General features: G+C 44.1%; 1 protein-coding gene across 1 annotated transcript; it reads right to left on the reverse strand.

The window, feature by feature from the left end:
• Positions 1-339: 339 nt before the first annotated feature.
• LOC123130193 (S-(+)-linalool synthase, chloroplastic-like) lies at positions 340-3,864 on the reverse strand. The gene is made up of 7 exons (XM_044550146.1): positions 3,581-3,864; positions 2,873-3,098; positions 2,255-2,627; positions 1,857-2,075; positions 1,320-1,458; positions 894-1,133; positions 340-736 (listed from the first exon to the last, which is right to left on the reverse strand). The coding sequence occupies exons 1-7, from the start codon at positions 3,761-3,763 to the stop codon at positions 464-466; spliced, it is 1,653 nt and encodes a 550-aa protein (XP_044406081.1). The 5' UTR covers positions 3,764-3,864; the 3' UTR covers positions 340-463.
• Between the last annotated feature and the right edge of the window lie 21,313 nt (positions 3,865-25,177).

The raw sequence follows: 25,177 nt of genomic DNA on the forward strand, positions 1-25,177 counted from the left end.
GGATGTAACGCGTAATTGCCAGCTGATGCCAAATGGTATAACAAATTTGCACTCTAGTGAAATTTGAATACAAAATATATTTCCTAGAGTGCAAAACTGCATATGCATCACATACATTGCAACACGTGCATGACCTTGCAGGCAGCTCATGGCTTTTGACAAGTATATTCATTATATAACCACTAGGAAGTAGGAACACATTCGCTAGAGTCGTGCTATGTACATGACAAATTTTGAACGATTCACAGACGAAGATTGAATACTGCTGGACATGCATATAAGTGAGAAGGGCACTAGCCGCTGGATTTGCATGTCGTGCACAGCTCGGGCACAAGTATCGTTTGTGGAGCAGTTTCACATTAGCTAATGGTGCATCATACTAGTCCACGTTTCAACAGGGCAAGCCTCAAAATTGGTGTGCTACGTATATAAGACTTACATACACAACGGTAGCATGCATTATTCAAAAGAGCAACATCCTAGTGTAATCCTCCAGGGCGGGGAGCCTCTGCTCATCGTCATAGCCATACATGATGCTGACCATCCTTGCAAAGTTGAGAGACGCCCCGATGAAGCTAGGTGGTAGTGTGGAGTTTGTCTGGGAGAAGTATTCCCTGTTTAGATCCTCCCATTCACCCGCTATCATATCCAACATGTGCTTCTCCGCATCAGCATGAGGGTTTTCTCTCTGGTACAAATCCTTGTATGATCCGTCTAGCCCTTCCTGCAACTCATCCTGCATGGGACACATAATTTCTTTTCAGATCATGCCTAATGTTGTCAATGTCAACTTGAATGCACACGCACCAGGATATGGTACGAAATAACTCATGTAAATAATTAGTATTACTAATTATATAGTCTTGTGCATAAACTTCTCGGTGTGTTCTGACCTTTGCACTCCCCATGTCATCCCAGAGCCTCATGATTTTGGCAGGGCAGGAGATGACCCTGAGGATGTGGTCGTTGTTGTCCTCCGTTAAATCATGCCCAAGCATGAATAAAAGATGAATAAATAAAAGTGGTGCTCCTGAAGTGATGACACCATTTCTTAGGTAGTCCTCCGATGTAGGAACCTGATTAGTAGATAGCCATTTTCCCTCGATCATGAATCCATCAAACAAGGTTGCCCACTGCAAGAAAAAAGGCATGAATGCAATATAATTCTTCCAGTGTTATTTTCTTATATTGTATTCATTACAATTAATCACAAGTTATATAGTACACAGAAATATGTCAGGTGGTACTATTAATATATTTATTAGTTGCTTAGACAAATTAAACTAAAGAAAATGAAAAACCATTTCGAGTAGACATACTGCTTGCTTGAGATGATTGATAGGGTTCAATCCATGCTCTTTTCTGACCATATCAGCGATATCATTTGTGATGGTATAAAGAGCCTTGTAACATGATATCATGTAACTTGGCAGTGACTCGGCAGCTGCAAGATCCCACCTGTCAAAATATGAATTTTGCGCGTGAAACTTTTATAACAATATTTTTACATTATGTGTTTATGTATAAGGTCGCGACTAACCCATGAGTTTGATTATACCATTAGCAAAAATATGCCATTCTGGGTGTAAGCAGCCTTGAATATGCAATGCTTTCTCTTTTTGTATGAATATATATGAATAATTATAAAACTATTAGTATATCAAGATATTTCTCGCAAAGGCCTAATGTTTATGCAAACCAATCCTAATACCTCTGTATACATGATGTGTCAAAATTATAGAATTTTTAATGTGCAATTAGACATATCTAAGATGTCATTCATTCACAAACAAAAGTAATTATACTTCATTCCTAAAATGCAATGTTGTTGTTATTACGGGAACATCAATGCTCACATTTTGATCGCCTCATTAAAGCGAGAGAGCTCCTCTTGTGTGGCGACAAGATCAAAGATGTCGTCCACAATGTAGACCATTGAGATAACCTTTGTGGCCTCAACCCGATATCTTGAGAAGGAGAAACCCTCAAGGATAGTCATGGACCACATGTACCATTTCAGAACTTGGTCCCTTGCAGCTGGAATTTCTTGAGACAATCCCAAATCCACCCACCATCTGTGTGAAAAATGAAGTTTTCATAGTAAAAAATCACCACATCTTTAATTGTGCGAATACATGAGCAAAAAAATATGTTAATCTATTAATTCCAAGTGAGTTCTCTCTTATCAATATGCAGGTGGGTCAATGTCCGCAACAACTAATAATGGAAGGAGTGTATTTTATTATATTCCTACCTCTTAACCTCTTGCATTTCACTCTGATGTTGCAACTTCTTCATCTGAAATTCTGCAACTGCCAGCTTCTCAATTGCAGTGTGCCTAGTAGGCAAGTTCTGGAGGTAACTCAAATGATGCCTAGCCTTGTATTGCCTCAGGCTCACATGGTAGGGATGGTCTAGTGACTTCATCACATATCTCGCAAGGTTTGGCTCCAAATACTTAAGTGCAAATTTCATGTGCTTACTTGAGAATTCCTTTGCCTTGTAGAGTGAAGCTTCTCCCATGTTGAGGTGTGACATGTCATGCAAGCTCAGCAACCCTCTAAGGTCTTTGCTATGCCTAAGGTTGAAATCACCATTATCGTTTGTGAACTTCTGAAGAACATCGTCTGCCATACAGCGACAAGAAGGTGTCTTAGGTGCATGTCATACATAATGAAAATAATACGTCTCATGAGAGGTGCTTCTATGCTACACAAGGGACCGTTATTTTTTATTATTAAACTTGGTTACTCTAAGGCTAATTTATTATTAGCAAAATTATCACATAAAATCATCGTTGACCAAATTGCACTCAAGTTTCCAAACTCGTGTGTTTGTCTAACCCAGCACACTAAACTAGTATTTTACTGACCTGCCGAAACATAATATCCAACTTCTCTCATCAGCCTTAAGGAAAGGGTTGCGTCAACTAGATCATTACTATGGAGGAGATCCACAGACGAGTCCATTATGTTATCGATTTCATCCTGGAAATAGTTGTCAATGCAGAGACGTTTGAGGTGATCAACCATGCTCAACATTCCTTTGTTGCTCTTCGGATGTTGATGAAGCAATGCTTGAACATTCATTAGGCTTTCCTGGTATTGCACATAGAGCAAACTTCTTTTTAAAAAGAATACAAAATCTAGATAAGTGCAATATATATCATATAGTACTTGCATTCAACAATAGGCGATATCATAGGAAAATAGTGCATATAATGTAGGTTTATATTTTATTAACATAGTTTGGAAATTAACAATAAAACATAGAGATTGAAATTGTGCTCATTCCAGAAACATCATTAATTAATGAAACACACATTTTCTGTGTCTCGCTGGTTCCTGAATAGAAGCAATTATTCAAAGTTATCTTGAAAAGGCAATCCATGAATTGCTAGACTGTGGTTAAAAGATTCTTGTGGACGGATTAAATTTTTGACTCGGTTTATACAACATGAATTTAGGGACGAAGGCAGTATAATTAGCCAGAAAAAGGCACACAAACTTGCATGCTAATTGCATTCAAAGTACATGCCAATGTTGCGGTCTATATATGTTTGTACCGTAAAAATATATACCTGGAAGTCAAAATCATCGGACAGCTCATGGGACACAGGCTCCCGCCCGGGATATATCACTGGCGAAGGGCGAATTAACCCACGGTTTCGGCCACTCTGGCCACCATTTCTGGCCACCGGCAAAGCCGAATGGAACAATGGCGCGAAGGAGGATAAGGAGAAGCATACATGAGCAGCAGCCATCACGTGCTTGACTAATGTGATTTGCTACAGCTGATAGGCTGATGTTGTAGTGTGGATGATATGGGATGAACAAGAGTACGTAGCAGGCTGCTGCTGCTATGTCTTGGGATGGATGGGGGATACGAGCAATGCATGCATGCCCTCCAGATTTATAGGGTGAGGAGAGGAGGCGAGGTTGCAGCCGCGTCGATCCTCCACCGAGTGGCGAGCTGTGTGGAAATTTTACTAAACGTCATGCATGCGCTAATCAGGTTTTGTTTTTCGTCTAGGGCTAGTGTACCGTCCATTCTTTGTCTGGAGAGTGCACCATGCACCTTGCTAACTCTGGACTCCGATGTCTAGTCTGGTCGTCATTACGAGACAAATACCTATATATTTGTGCACACGGTTTCTCCCTGCACAACTGGCAAGAGCCACACACGTAAGTACTCTTTTTTTTTTTGAGGGGCACACGTAAGTACTCTATATATATAGACCTATATTTGTACGTCCTGCCACGTGAACGTCTCGATCTGACACCTGGTCAAAAGGGTCCGTTTGGTACAGGGGGCCATCGAAAGGTCTGCCGATTGACCAGTTTTCCATCGGTTGCTGCCTGTTAAGCTCACGACAATGTACGTATGCCAAATATTATAACCTACGTATTGAACCACTGCTGGCAGTACCAACTTTGACCCCCATCTGAAACATGCATGCATAGTACTGTAGCTAGCTACTAATAGAGCGGTCAAAAAACATCTACTCCCTCCCAAAATGTAACGTGTGTACAACGCTGGTACAGCTGGCATTGTCTCGTGTGTAAGTGGCGCTTTCTCGAATTCTTGGGTCAAATTGTTATTATTTACTTTTGGTTTCTTACATACAAGAGCACTGTTCAGCAACGTAAGATTGATGTTGAACGGAAGATATACGGAATTTTTTTGAAAAAGGGACAGAAAGGGTAGACTCTTCACGGAGACTCATGGCTCCGCAATGGGTCAATGCTCTTGAGTCTTGATCTACTGGATCCCTGAGCACTGCTTCATTACCAGCAACCTATAAGAAAGGACTTTTTTTATAGAGAGGCGTCACACCTACAGAAGCGACTGATCACCCACTTAATTAAGTGAATATACCATTTTGCAACCTAAAAAACAAAAATTTCTTCAATGCAAATTTGTATTTCTAGCTATTTATCGGTCTGTATGTAGCTTTCTTACAGATTTAGAAAACCACTCAGTTATGTTTAGACTGTCAATGTCACCCGCAAAAATGTAACACCGTCGATGCATCTTTTAGACTTTCTCCTAGAAAGCAGCTTATAGCTAGAAGACATCCACGTTGGTAGTATTTCACGCTCTCTCAACATTATGAAAAGGTGGTACAAATATAGCACCAAGTCACACCACAAAAAGTCCCCATCGATATCTGGTAGGCGCATGCCACCAAAACAAAGAGAATCGTGTATCAATGAGAGATTTTCCACATCTGAGGAAATAAACATGTAGAGGAGAGTGACCTTTGACTACGAGGAAACAAACACTAGTAGGTTCATGCTATTGGTACTAACGTTGACGTCAAAGAATAAATTGTTACTTTTCCACACCTTTTCTACTTATACGTCATTGTATATGTTGGAAGTCAAAATGAACATAAGAAAATGTGCACTATAAACTAATAGAAGTGTATACGTGGTGTAAAACTGCAAACGTAAAATGATGACATGAAATATAAATATAGATATTTTTTGTGGTTTTACATGGTTATGACTTGTATCTTGTGTTTCTGATGCCGGGTTTTCATTGAGAGTCCTTATTTGGTTGTTCATTGAGAATCAGCATGTATGTGACTATTTGTATATTCTAAATGCAAGGACATACCAAAACCCTGGTTAGAAAATAACTTATTCATCACCCTATGTACCGAATAGCATTTGGTGTGCGTATGTGTTTGCTGCTATTCGGTATTAGTTGGCGGCGATAATGGGATCATGTGGAACTTTACCCTAAGAAACTTGAGTGGCTTACTAGGGAATTTCTATCACAATTTGGATTGTGTGCTGTCAGTAGACTTCATACACTGCTGAAATCTTCTCATCAGTTGAGCGAGCCTGTCGCATTTTTATAATCTGGCCATATTTTTTGTGACCGCATATATTAAGTTTTGTGATAAGTGCGTTAGTTATAGGCATCCTCCATACGATGAGCAGATACGAACTTCCTTCTAGAAAAATATATCATGGGATCGCTAGCTAGATGGTCCGAATGGATATCCCTGAAATCACAAATGTACTCCATGACTCCGATATCCAATGATATTTTCACTTTCTAGCTATTGGCTAGCTGGCAGTGCACTTGTGGATCTTGTACATATATAGGCAACGTATCAAGTGAAAACTTGATTAAAAAGTAGGATCTAGGCGATCAAGGAGGCGAAGAGGGATCCCTTGCGCGCCGCCGGTGACGCCGCCGGTTCCCTCTCTCTCCGTCGGCCGCTCCGGCGGCGGGAGGGAGGGGGAACCTCGGGTATGTTCGTTAGGTGGGTGTGTGGTAGGGTTAGGGAGGGAGACGCTGCCGAGGCCGTTGCGATGGTGTCGCGTCGGAATAAGTTTCTCCAGGCTCCGTTCATGGCCAGGCGAGGCTTTTGCCTTCGTCTAGGAGCCAGCGGTGTTAGGGATCCCCGGATCTCGTCGAGGTCGCGGGCTATGGTGGTTGGAGGTCCATCGGCACTGGCCGTTTGGATCCTCGGATGGGCGATGGAGGCAGGGAGACGAAGACCTTTCTTCTTCCTTGTTGGTATGATTTGCTACTGTTGTTCTTCTCCTTCCTCTGCACTGATGCTCGTGGGAGATCCTGCTTTGTCCGGGCGGATGGCCCGGCCGCGGTGCTGGATCGGTCGGATGACTCGAGTTCTCTTTCTTTCGGAAGGGACACTTTTCGCGGTACTCAAAGCCAAAGATGACGACGGCTGTTGCAAGTGTGTTGGATTGATGTCCGCGCCCTCTCAGCGCTGGTGTCAAGAAAGGAGGAAGCAGCGTGGCGGCAAATGTTCCATGGTCGAAGATGATGATCTGTTTGCGACTGGTTGCAGATTCTTCTGCTGCAGGGGTCTTCTCTCAAGATTCAAGGATGATAACACAGGGATTCGGAGATCTTCTTGTGTTATGATTGTCTTAGGGTACTCTAGGTGTTCATGGTCCTTTGTGTTTGCGTTTCAGTGTGCTTGTAAGGGTCAACTACTTTGTACTGATTCGTGATTTGAATGAAAATTTCTCAAAAAAAAGTGAAAACTTGATTTCAGTGAAAATCTGGAAACTTTGATCCCACCTCGTTGGATCTGTAGGGAACGACATCTGGTCAAAAGCGGAGCTCCACCAGCAATTGAACACACATTAGCACAAAACCCCCTCGTTCCTCGTAATGTTGTCAGGTTTTTGATCATTGGCTTATCCCCTCCCCGTCCTATCCCGCAGCAAAATAGCCATGGTGACGACGCCGTTGCGCCCCACGCCGGAGGGCTGCCCTGGCGCGGCGCCACAGCTGGTGCTGCCAAAAGCGGCAGTGCGTCCATGCACCGCGCCGGCTTCCCTCGGCAAGGACGGCTCCAGCCACGAGGCGGCCATAACCAGCACTCACATTGAAGCTCCCCTCAGCGGGGAGGGCTCGCGAGGGGAGGCGACTACAGCAGGCTGGGCTCATAGCTATTGCGGCGCAGGCGCTGAAGCTCATCTCGAGCTGGGGTCCCAATGCTCGTGCTGCAATTTTCGTGTAAATCCCGTGTAGGTAGTACCTGATTCAGAGTGAAGTTGTAGCTCCTCCTAATTCTTGATGTATAGAATTTTCTCTGTGACTTTGTAGCTCCTCCTTTGTGAACTTGTAACTGAATGTTGATGTATTGCCACTCAAGATTCAACTGGATTTTTTTGCTTAAGTTAATATGCTAATGGAGTGACTTGTTTGTACAGATCTGAATAATGATGGATTCACCATTGCAACTAGCTACATGATTACACTTTCTAGTCATAAGTATAGAAGGAAATAAGCATCAGAAGGATGCATGCTTGCAGCAAAGAGCGGTTCCTCAATATGCATCAAAAGCTTGCTGGCTTGCAGAAAATAGCAGTTTCTATTCCTGAAAGATCACAAGCATACTCTGCATAAATGGGTTGTTTCATTTCTGCAGGAGAAAAGAACCTCCAAAATGACTCAAATCATCTCCCAATTAAATAGTGAATGCGGAAGTTTAGTGACCAGTTCCTCGCATAAGTTGTAAGTTTGCTGATTGTTACCAATTCTCTTCAGATGACACATTTGCTACAATTTAGATTGACGGAATGAACATTAGAAAATTTTCGAACTTCAACATGTAGAGATACATAAATCTCAAAAGCTCATACCACATTACCACATGAATTTCATGTCCTCAATAGCTCAAAAGATAACAGTGAATCTCTGAATTTCATCTTGTTCTACACCAAAGTTAAAAGCACCGGCTTGCCTCAAATCAAATAGAAGGGGAGGTCAAGGGATCGGATAGAGGCATGGCCATCAAGTTCGAGGGGCACTGGTGAGGAGTACTCCAAAGAGTCAGTCACGACCTGCAGGGGGCGAGCCGCCACCGACGGCGGCCCCATCACGATCAGCGAAACGCAAATCATGGTGCCAGAAAGACAGGTGGAGGGAGAGTCGCAGCCGATGGGGAGCCCATTGAGGCCGGTGGAGGGCAAGTCGCTGCTGACGGAGGTCTCGTTGCTGTTAGAGTTGTGTCAAATATTATTGTACAAGGTAGGTTACAGTTGGACTTGGTTTTGGACTGTGTGTAGACAGGGTAGGAGTTTTGTCCTAATAGGACACTTGTATCCTAAACTTTTCATATATATCGGGGGTAGACACACGATGTAATCTATGCCAACATAATAGCACCGGAACGCAGGGGAAGCCGGCGGCATGTGTCGGCGTCCAGGGCGACCGGGTGCGGTATTGTAGCAGTGTCACGGGGAGGAGCGCCCATAGTCAGGCCCCGAGGATGTAGCCATATCGGTGAACCTCGTTAACAAATCTCGGTGTCATGCTCGTGTGATTGCTTGGTCCTTGAATGATTGACGGAGTGCCTCGAATTTATTCTAACAAGTGGTATTATGAGCAAGGTTTTGAGGTTTCGGTTGTTGATCTAGAGGTGAAGCAGAATTCGTCCAATCGGCGGTGGTGGAGACCTGGATTTAAAAAGATCGACTGGGGGTGTGAGTTTTGTTCGTGTCAAGAGCAATCGGAGAAACCGGCTGTGTGAAGCTATCTGCGTGGAATTCGATCGGCTGATTGAAGTCATCGGATTTGTTGGATCAAACGATCTTGGCGGCAGCAGGTTACTAGCGGTGGCGGCTCTCGATGGAATCGTGCAGCAACAAGAGTTGTCGGTGTCTCGGAGTCGACAAGATCGATCGAGAAGCGGCGAGGCAGCACACACGAGGCCCTGGCAGAGGGACGTATTCACGCGTGGTGCCCTAGGCAATCCAGCGCGATCGGGCAAACGGGCCAGGGGTGCGCGCGCATGGGCGGCGGCCCGAAGTGCGTTCCAGCGCACTGATTGGCCAAGTCTACTAAGTCGGGCGTGCAGAAGGCCATGCAGATGGCTGGTCAATGTATGGACGAGCTAGTTTGTGGAGCTGCAGATGCACAAGGTCGAGACATGCAAGTGGAGACTTACACACAAGATTTGTTTGAAAAAAGGGCGTCACATGTGGTGTGCTTGCCATCGGGTGCTTGAGAGAAAAAGGAAAAAAGGAAATTTGGGTCAGCTTGTGCCATGTTTGGGCACGGGAGGTTGCCACTGATATGTCGTTTTTGGGGTTTTCTCTGTGTTATATGATGGCAGCGGTCAATGCACTGCAGGAAATAAGGACGCGGAGTCGCATATTCATGGAATATCAATGTCAATTGGTAGTTGGATCAATGTTTATTTTGGTCTGAAGGCTGCGTGTTTTCAAGTGTTGCATCAAGGTGGATGTTTAATCTGTTGGTGTGACGGGTTGCTTGATTGTGTAGCGGAATACCAAGTTGATCAAGATGGAGCACATGCGACGAGGATGGCGGCATGCGTATATGGCTCGGAGGAGTCTGGATCTCGTCGTGGCAGGTATCATGCATGCACAGGGCGTCAAGGCAATGCACAGATGTGTGAGGTGGACACAACGCAGGGTGAAGCATGATTACAGTCGGATAACTTTGGCTGGGTCGGACTGGACAGTCTGGCGGACCGACATGGATGTTGGTTAAAGCAGAAGACGGCGGTGATTTCAGCGACGACGACATAGGAGCGTGATGCTGATGGTGGCCGACTTCTGGGGCGTGGAAACACGTGGTGCAGGCCTGAGGGCTTGTGCGGCTTTGACAGACTATGGCGCGGGGTTGATTCAAGACGGTGCACATGAGAGCTTGGAGTTGACAGGGCGCGGGAGGGTGGCACGTACAACCACCATAGAGTCATGTTGAAGGTGGAGTTGGAGTCTGATGAACGACTTCACTCTGTGCTGATGGAGGGGCTACGGCGTAAATGCATGGAGAGTAGAAGCCTATTTCAGCGGGATAGCGAGAGACACGTGGATCGGACTGGGGCCCAATGGCCTGATGGAGAGGTGATACTCGGCATCAGTCGGTGATGATCGGTGGTTCCCTGCAATGGGGGTTGAGGCAGTGTGGGCTAGCTACTCGGGAGACTCGACCAGGACACATTATTAAAAAAACAGGGCTTTTGGTCCAGGCCGGGTCAGCCCATTAGTCCCGGTTCAGTCCAGAACTGGGACCAATATGGGCATTGGTCCCGGTTCGTGAGCCCAGGGGGCCGGCCGGGCCATGTGGGCCATTGGTCTCGGTTCATCTGGACTTTTTGGTCCCGGTTGGTGGGATGAACCGGGACCAATGGGCCTCGCTCCTGGCCCACAAGCATTGGTCCCGGTTGGTGGCTTGAACCGGGACCAAAGGCTTCCCTTTAGTCCCGACTCATGCCACCAACCGGGACCAATGAGGTGCCTATATATACCCCTCGCTCGCGAGCAGAGCACCCTAGTGCTCTGTTTTTCTCTGGCCGAGGGGGAGAGGGCTTGGTGGTGCTCTAGCTCACCTCCTATGCACACAAGGTGTTCGATGGAATGCCCGAGCCACACTACTTAAGCTTTTTCCTCTCCAAGCTCGACCTCCAAGCTCCATTTTCCATAATATTTGTCTAGGTTTAGCGGTCCGTCACGCCCCGTCCCCGTCTTCACCGCCGTCGATCACCCGCGCCGAGCTCATCGCCGGCACCACCGTGGTGAGCCTCTTATTTTATCTTCTTTTTGAAAATAGAAGTATTCTTACTTGTATGTTTACATTGATATTTGTATTATTTTCTTACTTTTATTATTGCATCTTATATAGTGCGATGGTTTTGGTATCCGCCTCCGTCGGCCCTCGTCCTGTCTATGATTCGGATGTGGTATATATATTATCTTTATAACTATTGGTTCATTTATTGTTTATTAAAATTATGCCGACCAACGTGACATAGATTTTATTTATGTAGGATGTATGTGAATCAAAAATGCCAACCGACCCTATTGTCAAGGGGTTAAATTTAGTTGAAGAAGAAAACAATTTGTTGAAGGAAAAAATAAAAAAAATTGAGGAGGAGAAGATGATATTGGAGTTGCATGTTGCGGATGTCGTCGATGATCACAAGATCAAGATGGATGCAATGCGCTTGAAGATTAGAAAGATTAGAAAATATGCCATTCATATTGAGGCTTGGTATCATTATGCCGTTGGATCAATTGTTACCTCGGTTGCGATTATGATCGCATTTGTTTTCGCATTGAAATGTTTTACATAGTTTCAATGTATGGTTTAATTAATTAGATGCTCTGGAGAGCTATATGTTGTTAGATGAGAACTATGTATGCACTTTGGTTTTAATGTGATGATGAACTTCTATTAATTTGGACACTTAATTATATATAATGCACGCAGATGAACCGAGAATGGATGTACGGTGACAGACACACCCGCGAATACATTAAGGGCATGCATGAGTTTCTCGATGCGGCTGAGGCAAACAAGCAGAATTGTTTTATGTGTTGTCCATGCACTGAATGTGGGAATACGAGGTCTTACTCTAACCGGAAAATCTTTCACTCCCACCTGCTTTACAAGGGTTTCATGCCACACTATAATGTTTGGACGAGGCACGGAGAAATAGGGGTTATGATGGAAGATGGCGAAGAAGAAGAGTACGATGACAACTATGGGGGACATAATCGCACGAGGAAGTGATGCCATCTGCTCGTTGTTTCTCAATGAGACCGATGGTCTGGAAGCAGCTGATTATGATGGCTCCGGTGACCTAATGCCGGTGCAAGAAGGAGACCGTGAGGACGTCTCCGGTGACCCAACCGAGTCCGGCCAGGTATATATATTAGTTAAGCTTCTGCTGACTAGCTAATTGATGCATTCATTGTTTTGGTATGTACACATACTAATTAAGTCTTTGTTCTTTTTTCTAGCCCTCCGGATCGAGCACAACTTCGGTAAAGAGATGAGGCCCGAAGAAAAAGTTGAGCTCGGATGAAAAGTTTGAGATCATAGCAATTGCGCCCGACGGCCAACCGATTGAACCCCTCCGGACAAAGAGCACATTTGTTGCTTAGTGCGGGGTTTTGGTTAGGGACAAGATCTTGATCAGCATCCAGCAATGGTTTAAGCCGGCTAGAGAAGACCCTGAGGTGTCTTATGTCAATGATATGCAGAAAAATGATCTTTGGACTGAGCTGAAGTCAAATTTCACCCTACCGCCAGAGGATAATCCAGAGAAGCCAGTTAAAGAGCAATTAATCAAGTCTTTTGCTCTTAAGAGGATGGCAGAACTATTCAGGAGGTGAAAGAAAGAGCTGAATAAGTTTGTTGAAAATAATGAGACACCAGAATTCAAGGGCAGATATGAGAAGATCAGAGATCACTGGCCCGCATTTGTGGCCCACAAGACATCGGAAAAGAGTAAGAAGATGTCGGCGACAAACAAGCAAAATGCTGCGAAGAAGAAGCATCACCATCGCACGGGGTCCGGTGGCTACCTCGTAGCCCGGCCTAAGTCGGCCAAGACTGAGAATGATCTGGTTGATAAAGGGATCGAACCAGAGACAATTAACTGGCCAGACCGTTGCCGGACTTGGTTCTTCGGGGCTGGCGGAACCTTGGACCCTGTAACAGGGAAGTGCATTTGGACGAATGATCAAATGGACATACAAGTCAGGAAGCTTCAGCACTATATCGAAGCAGCGCAGCAAGGGACGTTCCTTCCAGACAGAGAGAACGACGAGCTCACAATGGCCCTCGGGAATCCTGAGCACCCTGGACGGACACGAGGCATGCCAGGCTCCATTCCGTGGAAGGTTGGGTTTCCGGACGCAGGCTGTTGGCTCTGTTTATCGTACTGAACCCAGCGCAACTTTTCACTGCCGGCCGATTCCAGAAGGATATGCTAGGGTGATGGTGGATGAAATAACGGAGGGATTTGAGGACCTCCAGCTTGACCACCCTACCGGTGAAGGGGAGACTCGACTGGGTTCTGCTCTGAAGACTCCATGCCTATGGCGGAAGGAGCTCATCAACCTTCCGAACTGGACGCCTCCGCCTCTGCCTCCTCCTCCTCCTCCTCCGGCGAGTCAGGGCACTCCGCCTCCTCCACCGCCTCCTCCTCCAGCGAGTGATGATCAGGGCCCTCGGCCGGCTCCTTCTCCAGCGCGTGGTGGCACTCCGCCTCCTTCTCCGCTTGCGCCGGCGAGCCCGAGCAGCCAGCCTCCTCCTTCTCCGCCTTGTCAGCAAGGGCGGAAGAGACCCGCCGCCGCTCCGGCAGCTGCTCCGGCGCGTCGTAGTCCTTCTCCTCCGCCTCGTAAGAAAGTAAAGAAGACAGCCGCTCTGTCTGTTCGGCCGGCGTCTAGCAGTATGGCCAGAGGCGGGAGGACATACAGATTCGGTCCTTCTCTAAAGAGTCCACAAAAGTTACCATACGAGAGGACCCCGGAGGAGAACACGAAGATCACGCGAACCGAAGTGGATGACTGGTTTCAAGGGTTGAAAGCAAAGAGACATCCACCTCCGGAGGAGAAGGTAGATCCGATGAAAGTGAAGTGCACTCTGGCTGTCCTGGCAAAACCACCCAAGTCTCCGCCGAAAGGCAACTATGAGCTCATTATTGCAAAGACATGGGCCGAAGCGGAGCGATCGGGAAGTACAATCAGTGATCAAAGGCTGAAAGAACGACAAGCAGCTGGGAAACAAATTGCCCAGCTCGGCGAACAAGCGAAGCAATCGTGCCCCCCGCTCAAGGTGCCTAGCGACATCGTCGATCCGAGGATGGTGCCCGGTTATTGCAATGTTGACGATTACCTGCCTGACGATGTACATTATGATCCCATGGAGGCGCAGATACATAGATACGAGTACGGGAAGCCTCTCGTCAAAGATGAAAAATCTTTAACAACGATGATGCGAAGATTACATGATTGGTACTTGAAAATCTGCAGAGAGTCTGGGGGAGGAGTACTTTGTATGCGAGAGTTAAACCGGAGCATGACCTCGTTGGAATTGAACTGATGCCTATTCCATTTGAGGAGTTCTATCAGTTTTTCAATCAATTGGCCCTCGATAGAACAACGGTCACCTGCTACTGTCTGTAAGTACTACTACTTTTGTCATTAAGTCTCTCTATATAGCTCATCTCTTTCATTGCATGTATTTATAATTATCCTCACTATATTATGCAGATTGAAGATCGCCGAATTGAAGAAAAGACAAATTGGTGATATTGGGTTCGTTAACACATATCTCATAGATGCAACTGAGGTTGAACATCGTCCCGAAGATACCGAGGCCAACTTGCTACGATCATTCAAAAAAATGAAAACAAAGATATAATAATCTTTCCTTACAACTTCAAGTGAGTGTTACTGTCTTGTGCATATTCGGTTTCCCATATATATTAGTCCAGGTTATAGTAATGTAATTGATGAGTTATGCATGCTTGCGCAGGTACCACTATATTCTCCTAGAGATTAGGCTTGAGCAGGGAGTAGTAACTGTCTTGGACTCTAAACGAAAAGATCCCCAGGAGTATGCGGACATGACTGAAATCCTTAAGAAGTAAGTTAAATTGATCATTATCCACGATATCAGCAACTTTGTTCATTTCCTAATATCGAGTAATTGTTTTCTTTATCCGCAGGGTTTGGAGAAAATTCACCAGAAAAGTTCCGGGACTGCCGAAGTAGCTGGAATTTATACACCCGAAAGTAAGTATTATAGTAGCATGTTCCGCGCATCTCCTAGTGATTCAAGCACTAGTTTCATCAATACCATTTAGCATTCTTGCTTATCAGTTTGATTGACCTCTATTTCTTGTAAAGTGGTTGTGGCAGGAACAAGGAAATGATTTCCGTGGATACTACGTCTGCGAGTCCATCCGCCACATGACCTGTGAGCGGGGCGGGTACTCTGAGGAACAATATGAAGTACGTAAATAACAACATTCACAATTTTATTTTATTACCATCATTTGTGTTGAGTTTCATTCATTCATATATATATATATATATATATATATATATATATATATATATATATATGTATTGACCCCCTTCTTCAAATTAGATGTTTCGGAAGCGGGATGAACTCCTAGCACCAGCTCGCATGCGAGCAATTCAAGAGGAATTGGCGGCATTTTTTTTGACCACGTGATCGCTGAAGACGGAGAATACTATGTGGACCATGAGTCCGTATGATTATATTTGTAAGAGATAATTATTGTATATATGTAGCCAGTACTGTCGGATAGATATACGAGAACTTGTTGTTCGACCAATCTCTCGGAGAAGGAGAGGTGGTCGATATATGTTCATGACGATCTTCTGTTTCCTTCGTTAGCTTACTAGCTAGCTAGCGTGTCTAGTCCTCTCTATACGTATGTATAGTACATAGCGTCGACCAAGCACGGACATAAGAGAGGACACTTCTCTCTATTAATTATAGCTAGCTAACACAATGTATGAAACACCTAAATTAACCCCCCAAAACCCCCAACCCCCCTCCCCCCCTTTCAAAAAAAAAACCCCAGCCACAGAAATGCTGACGCGTGGATGTCTATTGGTCCCAGTTGGTGCCACCAACCAGGACCAAAGGGTCTCCCGCCTAGGCTCCGCGCACAGGCCACGTGGAGGCCCATCAGTCCTGGTTCTGGATTGAACCGGGACTAAAACGCAGTGGCATTAGTACCGACCCTTTAGTCCCGGTTCAGGAACTGGGACTAAAGGCCCTTACGAACCGGGACAACAGGCCCTTTTTCTACTAGTGACAGCAGAGGCTCGACGTGGTGATAGCGGCGGGGTGTGCGGTAAGCACGGGACACAGCGACAGACCAAGGCACTAATGGTGAGGCGTATGGTCAGACAAAGTGTGCAGGGGGTGTTGAAGCAGTGTCAACGAGTACCGGATTCAAGTTGGTGACTGGGTCTATCGGTGCTAGTTGATGGACAGGAGTTGACCATGGAGAATCTGAGAAAGTGGCGGAAAGTCTGGATTTTTCAAAATAGAGAGAGTACATGGCCGTATATTCTGGGGTGTTCGGTGCACATGGCAAAGTGTGGATGACAATACAGAAGGAGGCGGAGTGCTATAGTTGTGGGACATGTCAAAGACTATCCGGGAAAAGGATGAGACAACTGTGAATTTGACTCAGGGTGACACATGGCGACGGTGAAATTCCTTCAAGTTTCAAACAGACGGTCAAGAGAGAGCGGTGATGTTGAGTTCAGGTAACTCTTATTTGTGGCGTTCAATATGTGAGTTGTTTATTTTCACGCAGACAGTGGTCGGTGTGTGATGGTGTTGAACGGATTCTTCGGATGTTCGGAGCACAAAGTAGAGTATTGAGGAACTTAATTTTGCTCGAGTATCTTCGGATGGAGTCTGGGAGTAGCAGCGGTGCTCATGGCGTATCTCAAGTCCAATGTACATGGAGGTTCGACGCACGGATGAATTCAAGGTGGTGGAGAATATTCGCCAAGGTGGAGTTTGTTAGAGTTGTGTCGAATATTATTGTACAAGGTAGGTTATAGTTGGACTTGGTTTTGGACTGTGTGTAGACAGGATAGGAGTTGTGTCCTAATTGGACACTTGTATCCTAGGCCTCTCATATATATCGGGGGTAGACACACGATGTAATCTATGCCAACATAATAGCACCGGAACGCAGGGGAAGCCGGCGGCATGTGTCGGCGTCCAGGGCGACCGGGTGCGGTATTGTAGCGGTGTCATGGGGAGGAGTGCCCATAGTCAGGCCCTTGGGATGTAGCCATATCGGTGAACCTCGTTAACAAATCTCGGTGTCGTGCTCATGTGATTGCTTGGTCCTTAAATGATTGACGGAGTGCCTCGGATTTATTCTAACAGTTGCAGCCGACGTAAGGCAAGGGCTAGCCGGCGGTTGAGGCTCCATCATGACCAATGACAGGATTAAAGACGAATCCATCTCACGAACAGTCAGGGACTATGGCCCTAGTTGGTGAATAGGAGAGGGGGTTTTGTGCTAATGTGTGTTTAATTGCAGGTGGAACTCCACTTTTGAGCAGATGCCGTTCTCTACAGATCCAACGAGGTGGGATCAAAGTTTCCAGATTTTCACTGAAATTAAGTTTTCACGCTATTCGTCACCCTGGATGAGAAATAGTTATTCTTCGCCCCTTCTATTTTAACATCAATACATCGTATTTTTACGTTCCGTAAATTTAGCCTTATTTCATACATAAAAAAAGAACGTACGAAAATTATAATCGTCGTAAAAAATATTTTATGTTACCTAAAATTACAAACATAAAAACATAATGTAAAATATACATAAAATGCAATTTTTCTAAACTTAAGACCTATATTTTCGTTTTTCTTGCCAAATTTTACGTAGTAAGATAAATATGAATGTAATTGTTTGTATACGAAATGTAATTTATATATGAAGCAATCGTAAAATTACCTCGGGTGAAGAATAACGTATTCTGCGTCCTGGGTGATGAATATATATAGTGTTACTATTCATCACCCAGGGTGCAGAATAAGTTATTCTTCAGCCGAGGTAATCTTACGATCATTTCATAATTAAATTACGTTCGAAATTCAAATAGTTACATTCCTATTGATTCACTACGTAAAATTTGGCATAAGAAAATAAAAATATAGGTCATAAGATAAGAAAATTTATAGTTTATGTGTATTTTACAATATGATTTTACGTTCGTAATTTTACATAACATAAAATATTTTTTACAATGATTATATATTTTCTTACTATCTATTTTTATGTCAGAAATAAGACAAAACTTATGGAACGTAAAATTACTGTGCATTGATGGTAAAATAAAAGGGGTGAAGAATAACTATTCTTTACCCTGGGTGACGAATAGTCAATCCCTATATATATAAGAAAACTTCGTTTTTGCCACACTAGCTTTTGCCCACTTTGCTTATGCCACTCTAGAAATTAACATTTCACTTTTGCCACTCTTAGCTTTTGACAATATATCAATTTTGTCATTCAGTGGCAAAAGCAAAATTTTCAGAGTGGCAATTGTGATACATTGCAAAACCTAAGAGTGGCAAAAGTGAAATGAATAATTATCGTTTTTGCCACTGAATGGCATTTGTGATGTATTGTCAAAAGCTAAGAATGGCAAAAGTGAGATGTCAAATTCTAGAGTGGCAAAAACAAAGTTTGGGACACCTAGGTGCCTGAGCACCTTACCTCGTAGCCGTTAGATGCTGAGTTGATGTATGACGTTTGTGTTAATATGGTAAATAATTAATGTGATTATATATGACAGTTATTAATAAGTATGGTAAGCGTGCATGCATGCATGACAACCATTTATGTTTGAATTAATGGATAGTCATAAATGGATTAAATCTTCCAAATTTTACGTTCAGATATATACACATATATTTCTCATCAGAGTATGTACACATAAGTATATGTCGGTGCATGTATACATAAATTTAACGTTGGGGTATGTACATTTTTATGGGTATGTAGAGAAAAAAATCATGTCAAGGTATGTACGCATAAATTTTATGGTTTTTGCAATTGCATAAATTTTATTTTGGGTTATGTACATTTATGTGTATGTGCATATAAATTTCACATAGGGGTAAGTATATTTATGAGTATCTGCACATAAATTTCACGTTGGGTATATATATTTACGAATATGTACACGTAAATTTTAAGACAGGGTATGTACAATTATGGCTATGTACACATAAATTTCAAGTCAGGGTATTTTTTTGTGGGGCAAGTCAGGGTACGTACATATAAATTTTACGTTGGGGTATGTACATGATATGTAAAAAAGATTTCATGTCGGAGTATGCATATTTTTGTATATACATTTTTTTGCGAGGGCTTGACTACGCACTTAAAAATATATTGGTTATCATCATACAATAATTATCATCTTGGGGTATGTTATGTTTGGGACGTTTATTTCTTAGGTATATCAATTCGCTTATCGTGCATGGGTATATCATTTCTAGGTTTCTGTCATAGATGTTTTATTATATGTGTATAAATTATTTGTGTTAGGTATATGGGTACACATGACAAATTCTTACTACATACATGAAAGTATTTTTTTATTTTTAATAGCAAAAAAAAGATGGGTGCATCATATGTTTATGAGTATTGTATTCCGGTAAAGAATACAAGGCAAAAGCAAGAAATTGTACGCAAGGTATTATAGCGCATATATTGTAAATAAAGATTTAAAAGAAATTAGGATGTCATATCATATATGGAAATAAATTGTATGTTATTATAATGACGTGCATTTTATGACTGGTGTATCATGCACCAATATTTGGAAACATTAATTGAATGATGCTTAGGTGCCTGGGCATCTAAGAGCCTCAAACAATATATATGATAGGGCTATTCTGTAGGTATTATGCTACCCTCTGCCTCTATAGGTACCGATCGAGAAGAAACTCATTGAAAAAAGCGTGGCGCAATTTTTTTTGAAAAAGCCATCCACTCCCTCCCGACAGCCTTCTTCACCCAGCCGGCCCCTCACGCTACCGCCCTGCCCCCCCCCCCCAACCCTCACTGCGCCACCGCCCCATCCCGCTGGCTACGCGCGCCACCCCACCCCGCCGGCCTGGTCGCGGCCCCACCTCGCCGGCCATGGGCGCCGCCACACCCCGCCAGCCCCGCGCGCCGCCCCACCCGGCCGGCCTCGCAGGCCGCTCCACCCCGCCGGCCCCGCGCGCCGCCTAGGGCCCAACCCTTCGATCCCCAACCCCTGGGAAATGCCGGCTTCTCCTACTGCATCTCGCTCTTCCACCAGCTGCAGGTCCAGGTGGTTGGTTCCGCCGCGCTGCGTCCATGCAGTCCAACCTTGCCGCCCTAGGCCGTTCGCCGCTGCAGTGCTCGCGCTCGTTGTGCCGTGCCTCCAGCTCCCATGTGTGGCCCCTGCTGAGTGCACGTCATGTATTTGCTAAAATTTCACAGTTCACTGGAGTACTAGTTTTGTTGTGTTCATGTGCATTTGTAGGTGCCCCTTACAATACTTAGAGCATTTTTCGTGTCTGTACTTTCGGTGCTAACCCAAGAATAGGAAAGGTTATTCAGATTGAGGATATTAACTAATGATAATAATGTTTGGTCTTGCTCCCTGCGCATTTTCACTCACCGAGAGCGAATACTCTAGAAAAAAAAGCCATGGGAACATGCTGCCCTCAGTCGTCTCTTGACAAATCCAGCAATGCAGGTTCTCCTATGCACCCAGTATTGCCAGTGGCGATGCCTCCATCATTGCTCACTGAGGAAATGCTGCTTTTCTATATGCATAGTAATCTCTTTTGTTTTCTGGCAGGAAGGCACACCATTGTTCTCGTGCAACCATCTCCAAACAAAACATCCAAAACTTTTATGGACTTCAGTTCACTCAACCAACCACTTGGACTGAACATTCAGGAATTCAATTTATAATGTTGTTTATTGTCCTAATTTTTTGGTACCAGTAAACTTCCTATATACATATGCAACGGTGGTTCAGCCGCTGTTATGGTAATAAGTAGTTTAGTAACTAGAAAAACAACAAAAAGTTGGTTCACTTTTTTTTCTCAAAAGCTTTTCTGGTTCATCTTGTATATGGTTTTTTAGTTCATGTTGTATATGCCTTTTCAGTTCACCGTACATGTTTCAAAAAGGAATTCCCTTAGTTCCAGTAGATGTGGAGATTGGTAAAATCTAAAGTTCAACTATTCTGATGGCACTTCATAAAGCAAAGAAATAAGAAAGCAGAGCAAAAGTGAAGAAAAAGAAAACCAAAGTGGTTCTGAGAAGAAAATGCCTACTATCTAGTAATACATTCTCTCATTATTCTATGGTTATTTGTTCATGAGAATGAAAAAAACAGTGATACAATACATATTACGTGAGCTATTCATATAAAAAATGCCTCGTTTTGTGTAACATCAGTTCTAACTTTTATAGCTTGATAAATGATTAGAAGTCAATCTAAATTCATTTTGATCCATTCTCTTGTGATTTTAGGCTGAACTCCAATACTTGCATTCGCCACCCCAACGCCAGCGTGTTCCCTCAGTCCTCTTTCGACAAATCCGACAGTACAGGTTCTCCGGCGCGCTAAGTATTTCCTGCGGCGATGCCTGCATCATGGCCCATTGAGGAGATCTTATCTATTCCACATAGAAGAAATATTGTAAGTTCATGAATAGAGAATTTTTGTACCAGACTTAATATTAGTTCGGTGCATATTCTATCTTCAGTCCATGAAAAATCACATAATAGTTGGTGCGTGTGCAGAAATATCGTCAGTGCAAGTTTCAAAATTCTGTAACTTTAGATATATCACCTAAATAAGTAATGATTTACAGCGAGTTTCTTCAAAATTCTGTACAGTTTAGATATATCACCTAAATATCGTCAGTGCAAGTTTCAAAATTCTGTAATTTTAGATATATCGTAAAGAAAAATTGATGAGTCACCATATGCTTTATATTCATGTTCTCTGCAGCACAAGTAGAAAATGGGACTGACTGGAAGTGATCCCTGAACCATTTCGTTAAAGGCCATGGTTTCCAACAATGCTAATGCTACTAGAAAGGAGCTGGTGGCGATGAAGCCTCTTGGCTTCTCCAATTAGCATGTTTGGCTAGTCCTGAAGCGCCTCCTCGAGCTCTTCGATGATGTCTGGGTGCCCATCGAGGACGAGAGCTACCGCATCCTTGTTGACACCATACTGGATGGCAAAAGCAATGAACCAATACCTACCACTACCCGTCATGTAAAAAATGCTACTTTCCTTTTTGTTAGCCCTCCTTAAATTACCACTTGATGTTCACCTTTCCAATTGCAGTTTCCAAAAATTTTAGAGCTTCGGTCCAACTATGTTGCTTCTGCGATTATCCATATGTAGAAGATCACACTAAAAGATTGTTTTGTTCTCTAAACCTAAACACATTTGTTCTATGAGCTTAAATGCATTTTATTCTCTTGAAAGGATCGATATGGTTGACTAGAGGGGGGGGGGTGAATAGGCAACTACCAATTTTTAGCTTTTCTTTACCAAATTAAACTTTGCATCAAAGTAGGTTGTCTAGATGTGCAACTAGGTGAGCAACCTATATGATGCAATAACAACAAGCATACAAGCAAGGAAGGGAAGAAACACTAAAGAGCTTGCACAAGTAAAGGTATGAGATAACCAAGAGTGGATCCGGTGAAGACCAGATTGTGTTACCGAAGTTCCTTCCTTTTGAGGGGAAGTACGTCTCCGTTGGAGCAGTGTGGAGGCACAATGCTCCCCAAGAAGCCACTAGGGCCACCGTATTCTCCTCATGCCCTCACACAATGCGAGATGCCGTGATTCCATTGTTGGTGCCCTTGAAAGCGGCGACCAAACCTTTACAAACAAGGTTGCACTGGTAGAAAAAGGGCCTACAGTCCCGGTTCGTAAGGGCCTTTAGTCCCGGTTCCTGAAGTTCCTTCCTTTTGAGGGGAAGTACGTCTCCGTTGGAGCGGTGTGGAGGCACAATGCTCCCCAAGAAGCCACTAGGGCCACCGTATTCTCCTCATGCCCTCACACAATGCGAGATGCCGTGATTCCATTATTGGTGCCCTTGAAAGCGGCGACCAAACCTTTACAAACAAGGTTGCACTGGTCGAAAAAGGGCCTACAGTCCCGGTTCGTAAGGGCCTTTAGTCCCGGTTCCTGAACCGGGACTAAAGTGTCGGTACTAATACCTCCCCCCTTTAGTCCCGGTTCAATCCAGAACCGAGACTAAAGGGTGCGGCCACATGGAGCTCCACCTTTAGTCCCGGTTGGTAACACCAACTGGGACTAAAGGAAATTTTATGATTTTTTTTTAAATTTTTTTAAATTTTTTTTGGATTTTTTTATTTTCAAATTTCTGAATTATTTTAACCTCTAGTCTGTAATCACCACCCCTCATCACTTCTCAATTTATCCTTTAATCACCCCTCATCATTCCAAATCATCTAACTTCCCGACCGGTCACCCATCCCTCTCACTACTCCAGCCCAAGCACGCTTAACTTCCGGGTTCTATTCTCCCTCGCTTCAAGTCTGCACTTGTTGTTTTCCTGACAATAGTAAGATGTCAATCCTATTAACCTTCAGGAATTTTGCTTGAGCATGAAGTGACACATTTCACTGTTTGAGTTTGAAACTATTGTTTTAAAAAAACAATAATTATTTAGTAACACTAATATTTCTTGAATAATTAGTTTGACCATTGTTTGACCACAGTTTGACCACAGTTTGACCAGATTTGACAAAAATTGAAATAACTAAAATAATTATTTAGTAACACTAATATTCTAGAATAATTAGTTTGACCATTGTTTGACCACAGTTTGCCCACTGTTTAAATATTTTTCAATTTTTTCCACTCTAGATCTTAAAAGCCCCGTAACTTTTTTTCTATTAGGTTTTTGAGGATTTTGAAAATGTTTAACGGGGTTCCCCCGTTAAATTTGGATGTAACTTTTCGAGTAGATGATTTTTCATATAAAAAACTTTTTCATCCGAGTTAGTATGCAAAAGTTATGCCCATTTTTACAAATTTCAAAGAGATTTTGCAAATAAAGTCAAAATTCACATTTGCAAATTTTCCCAACAACTAGACCACATATCACATGAGAAACTTATTTTCTTTTATTTTTTTGACATTTCCATTATTTTCTTTTATTTTTTTAAAACTGAAAAGGCGATCCACGAGGGGGTAGAGTTTGAAAATGGGACCTTTAGTACCGGTTCGTGGCACGAACTGGGACTAAAGGTCTCAACCCCATTAGTTCCGGTTCGTGCCTCAAACCGGGACTAAAGGTCTAATCTTTAGTCCCGGTTTGAGGCACGAACCGGAACTAAAGGTCATCGCACCCTTTAGTCCCGGTTCGTGGCTTAAACCGGGACTAAAGGGCCCGAGTGAACCGGGACTAATGCCTTAGCCGCACGAACCGGGACCAATGCTCACATTAGTCCCGGTTCTAGACTGAACCGGGACTAATGGGCTGAGCCGGCCTGGACCATAGCCCTGTTTTCTACTAGTGTTGGGGCAATCTCCACAACTTAATCGGAGGCTCCCAACAAGACCACGAAGCTTCACCACAATGGAATATGTCTCCGAGGTGACCTCAACCGTCTAGGGTGCTCAAACACCCAAGAGTAACAAGATCCGCTAGGGATGAGTGGGGGAATCGAAAATCCCTTGGTGGAATTGTAGATCGGGGCCTTCTCAACCACTCCCGAGCCAATCAACAAGTTTGATTGGCTAGAGAGATGGATCGGGAGAAAATGGAGCTTGGAGTATTTAATGGAGCTTGAGCAATAAATGGAGATTGGGGGAGGAAGAGGTAGGTGAGAAGGAAGAAGGGGACTCCCTTTTATAGTGAGGGCAACAATCTCGTTGCCCCCACCAACCAGCCCCGCACAGGGCGGTACTACCGCTGAGAGGGGGCGGTACTACCGCCAGGACAACGGTACTGCCATGCCAGCCAGCGGTACTGCCGCGCTGAGGAGACTAGTAGGGAACGGACCCAAATGCGGTACTACCGCCGTGGTAGGGCGGTACTTCCGCTCCTGGAACGGTACTACCGCCACTACAACTGTGACTAGTGCCACAAAACCCGACACGAGAAAAATACCTCTCGAATCGAGGTGGTAGGAGCGAGACTACCCAACGGTACTACGGCAGTGGGATCAAGGGCGGTAGTACCACTGTGGAGCGGTACTGCCGCTTGTGACCCTTCGGCCATAGTACCGCAGGCAGTGCGGTACTACCGCTGGGACGCGCGAGAGAGAGAAGGAATCTCTCAAAGATGCTGA

The sequence above is a fragment of the Triticum aestivum genome, chromosome 6A (assembly GCF_018294505.1).
Source record: "Triticum aestivum cultivar Chinese Spring chromosome 6A, IWGSC CS RefSeq v2.1, whole genome shotgun sequence".
Lineage (NCBI taxonomy): Eukaryota > Viridiplantae > Streptophyta > Magnoliopsida > Poales > Poaceae > Triticum > Triticum aestivum.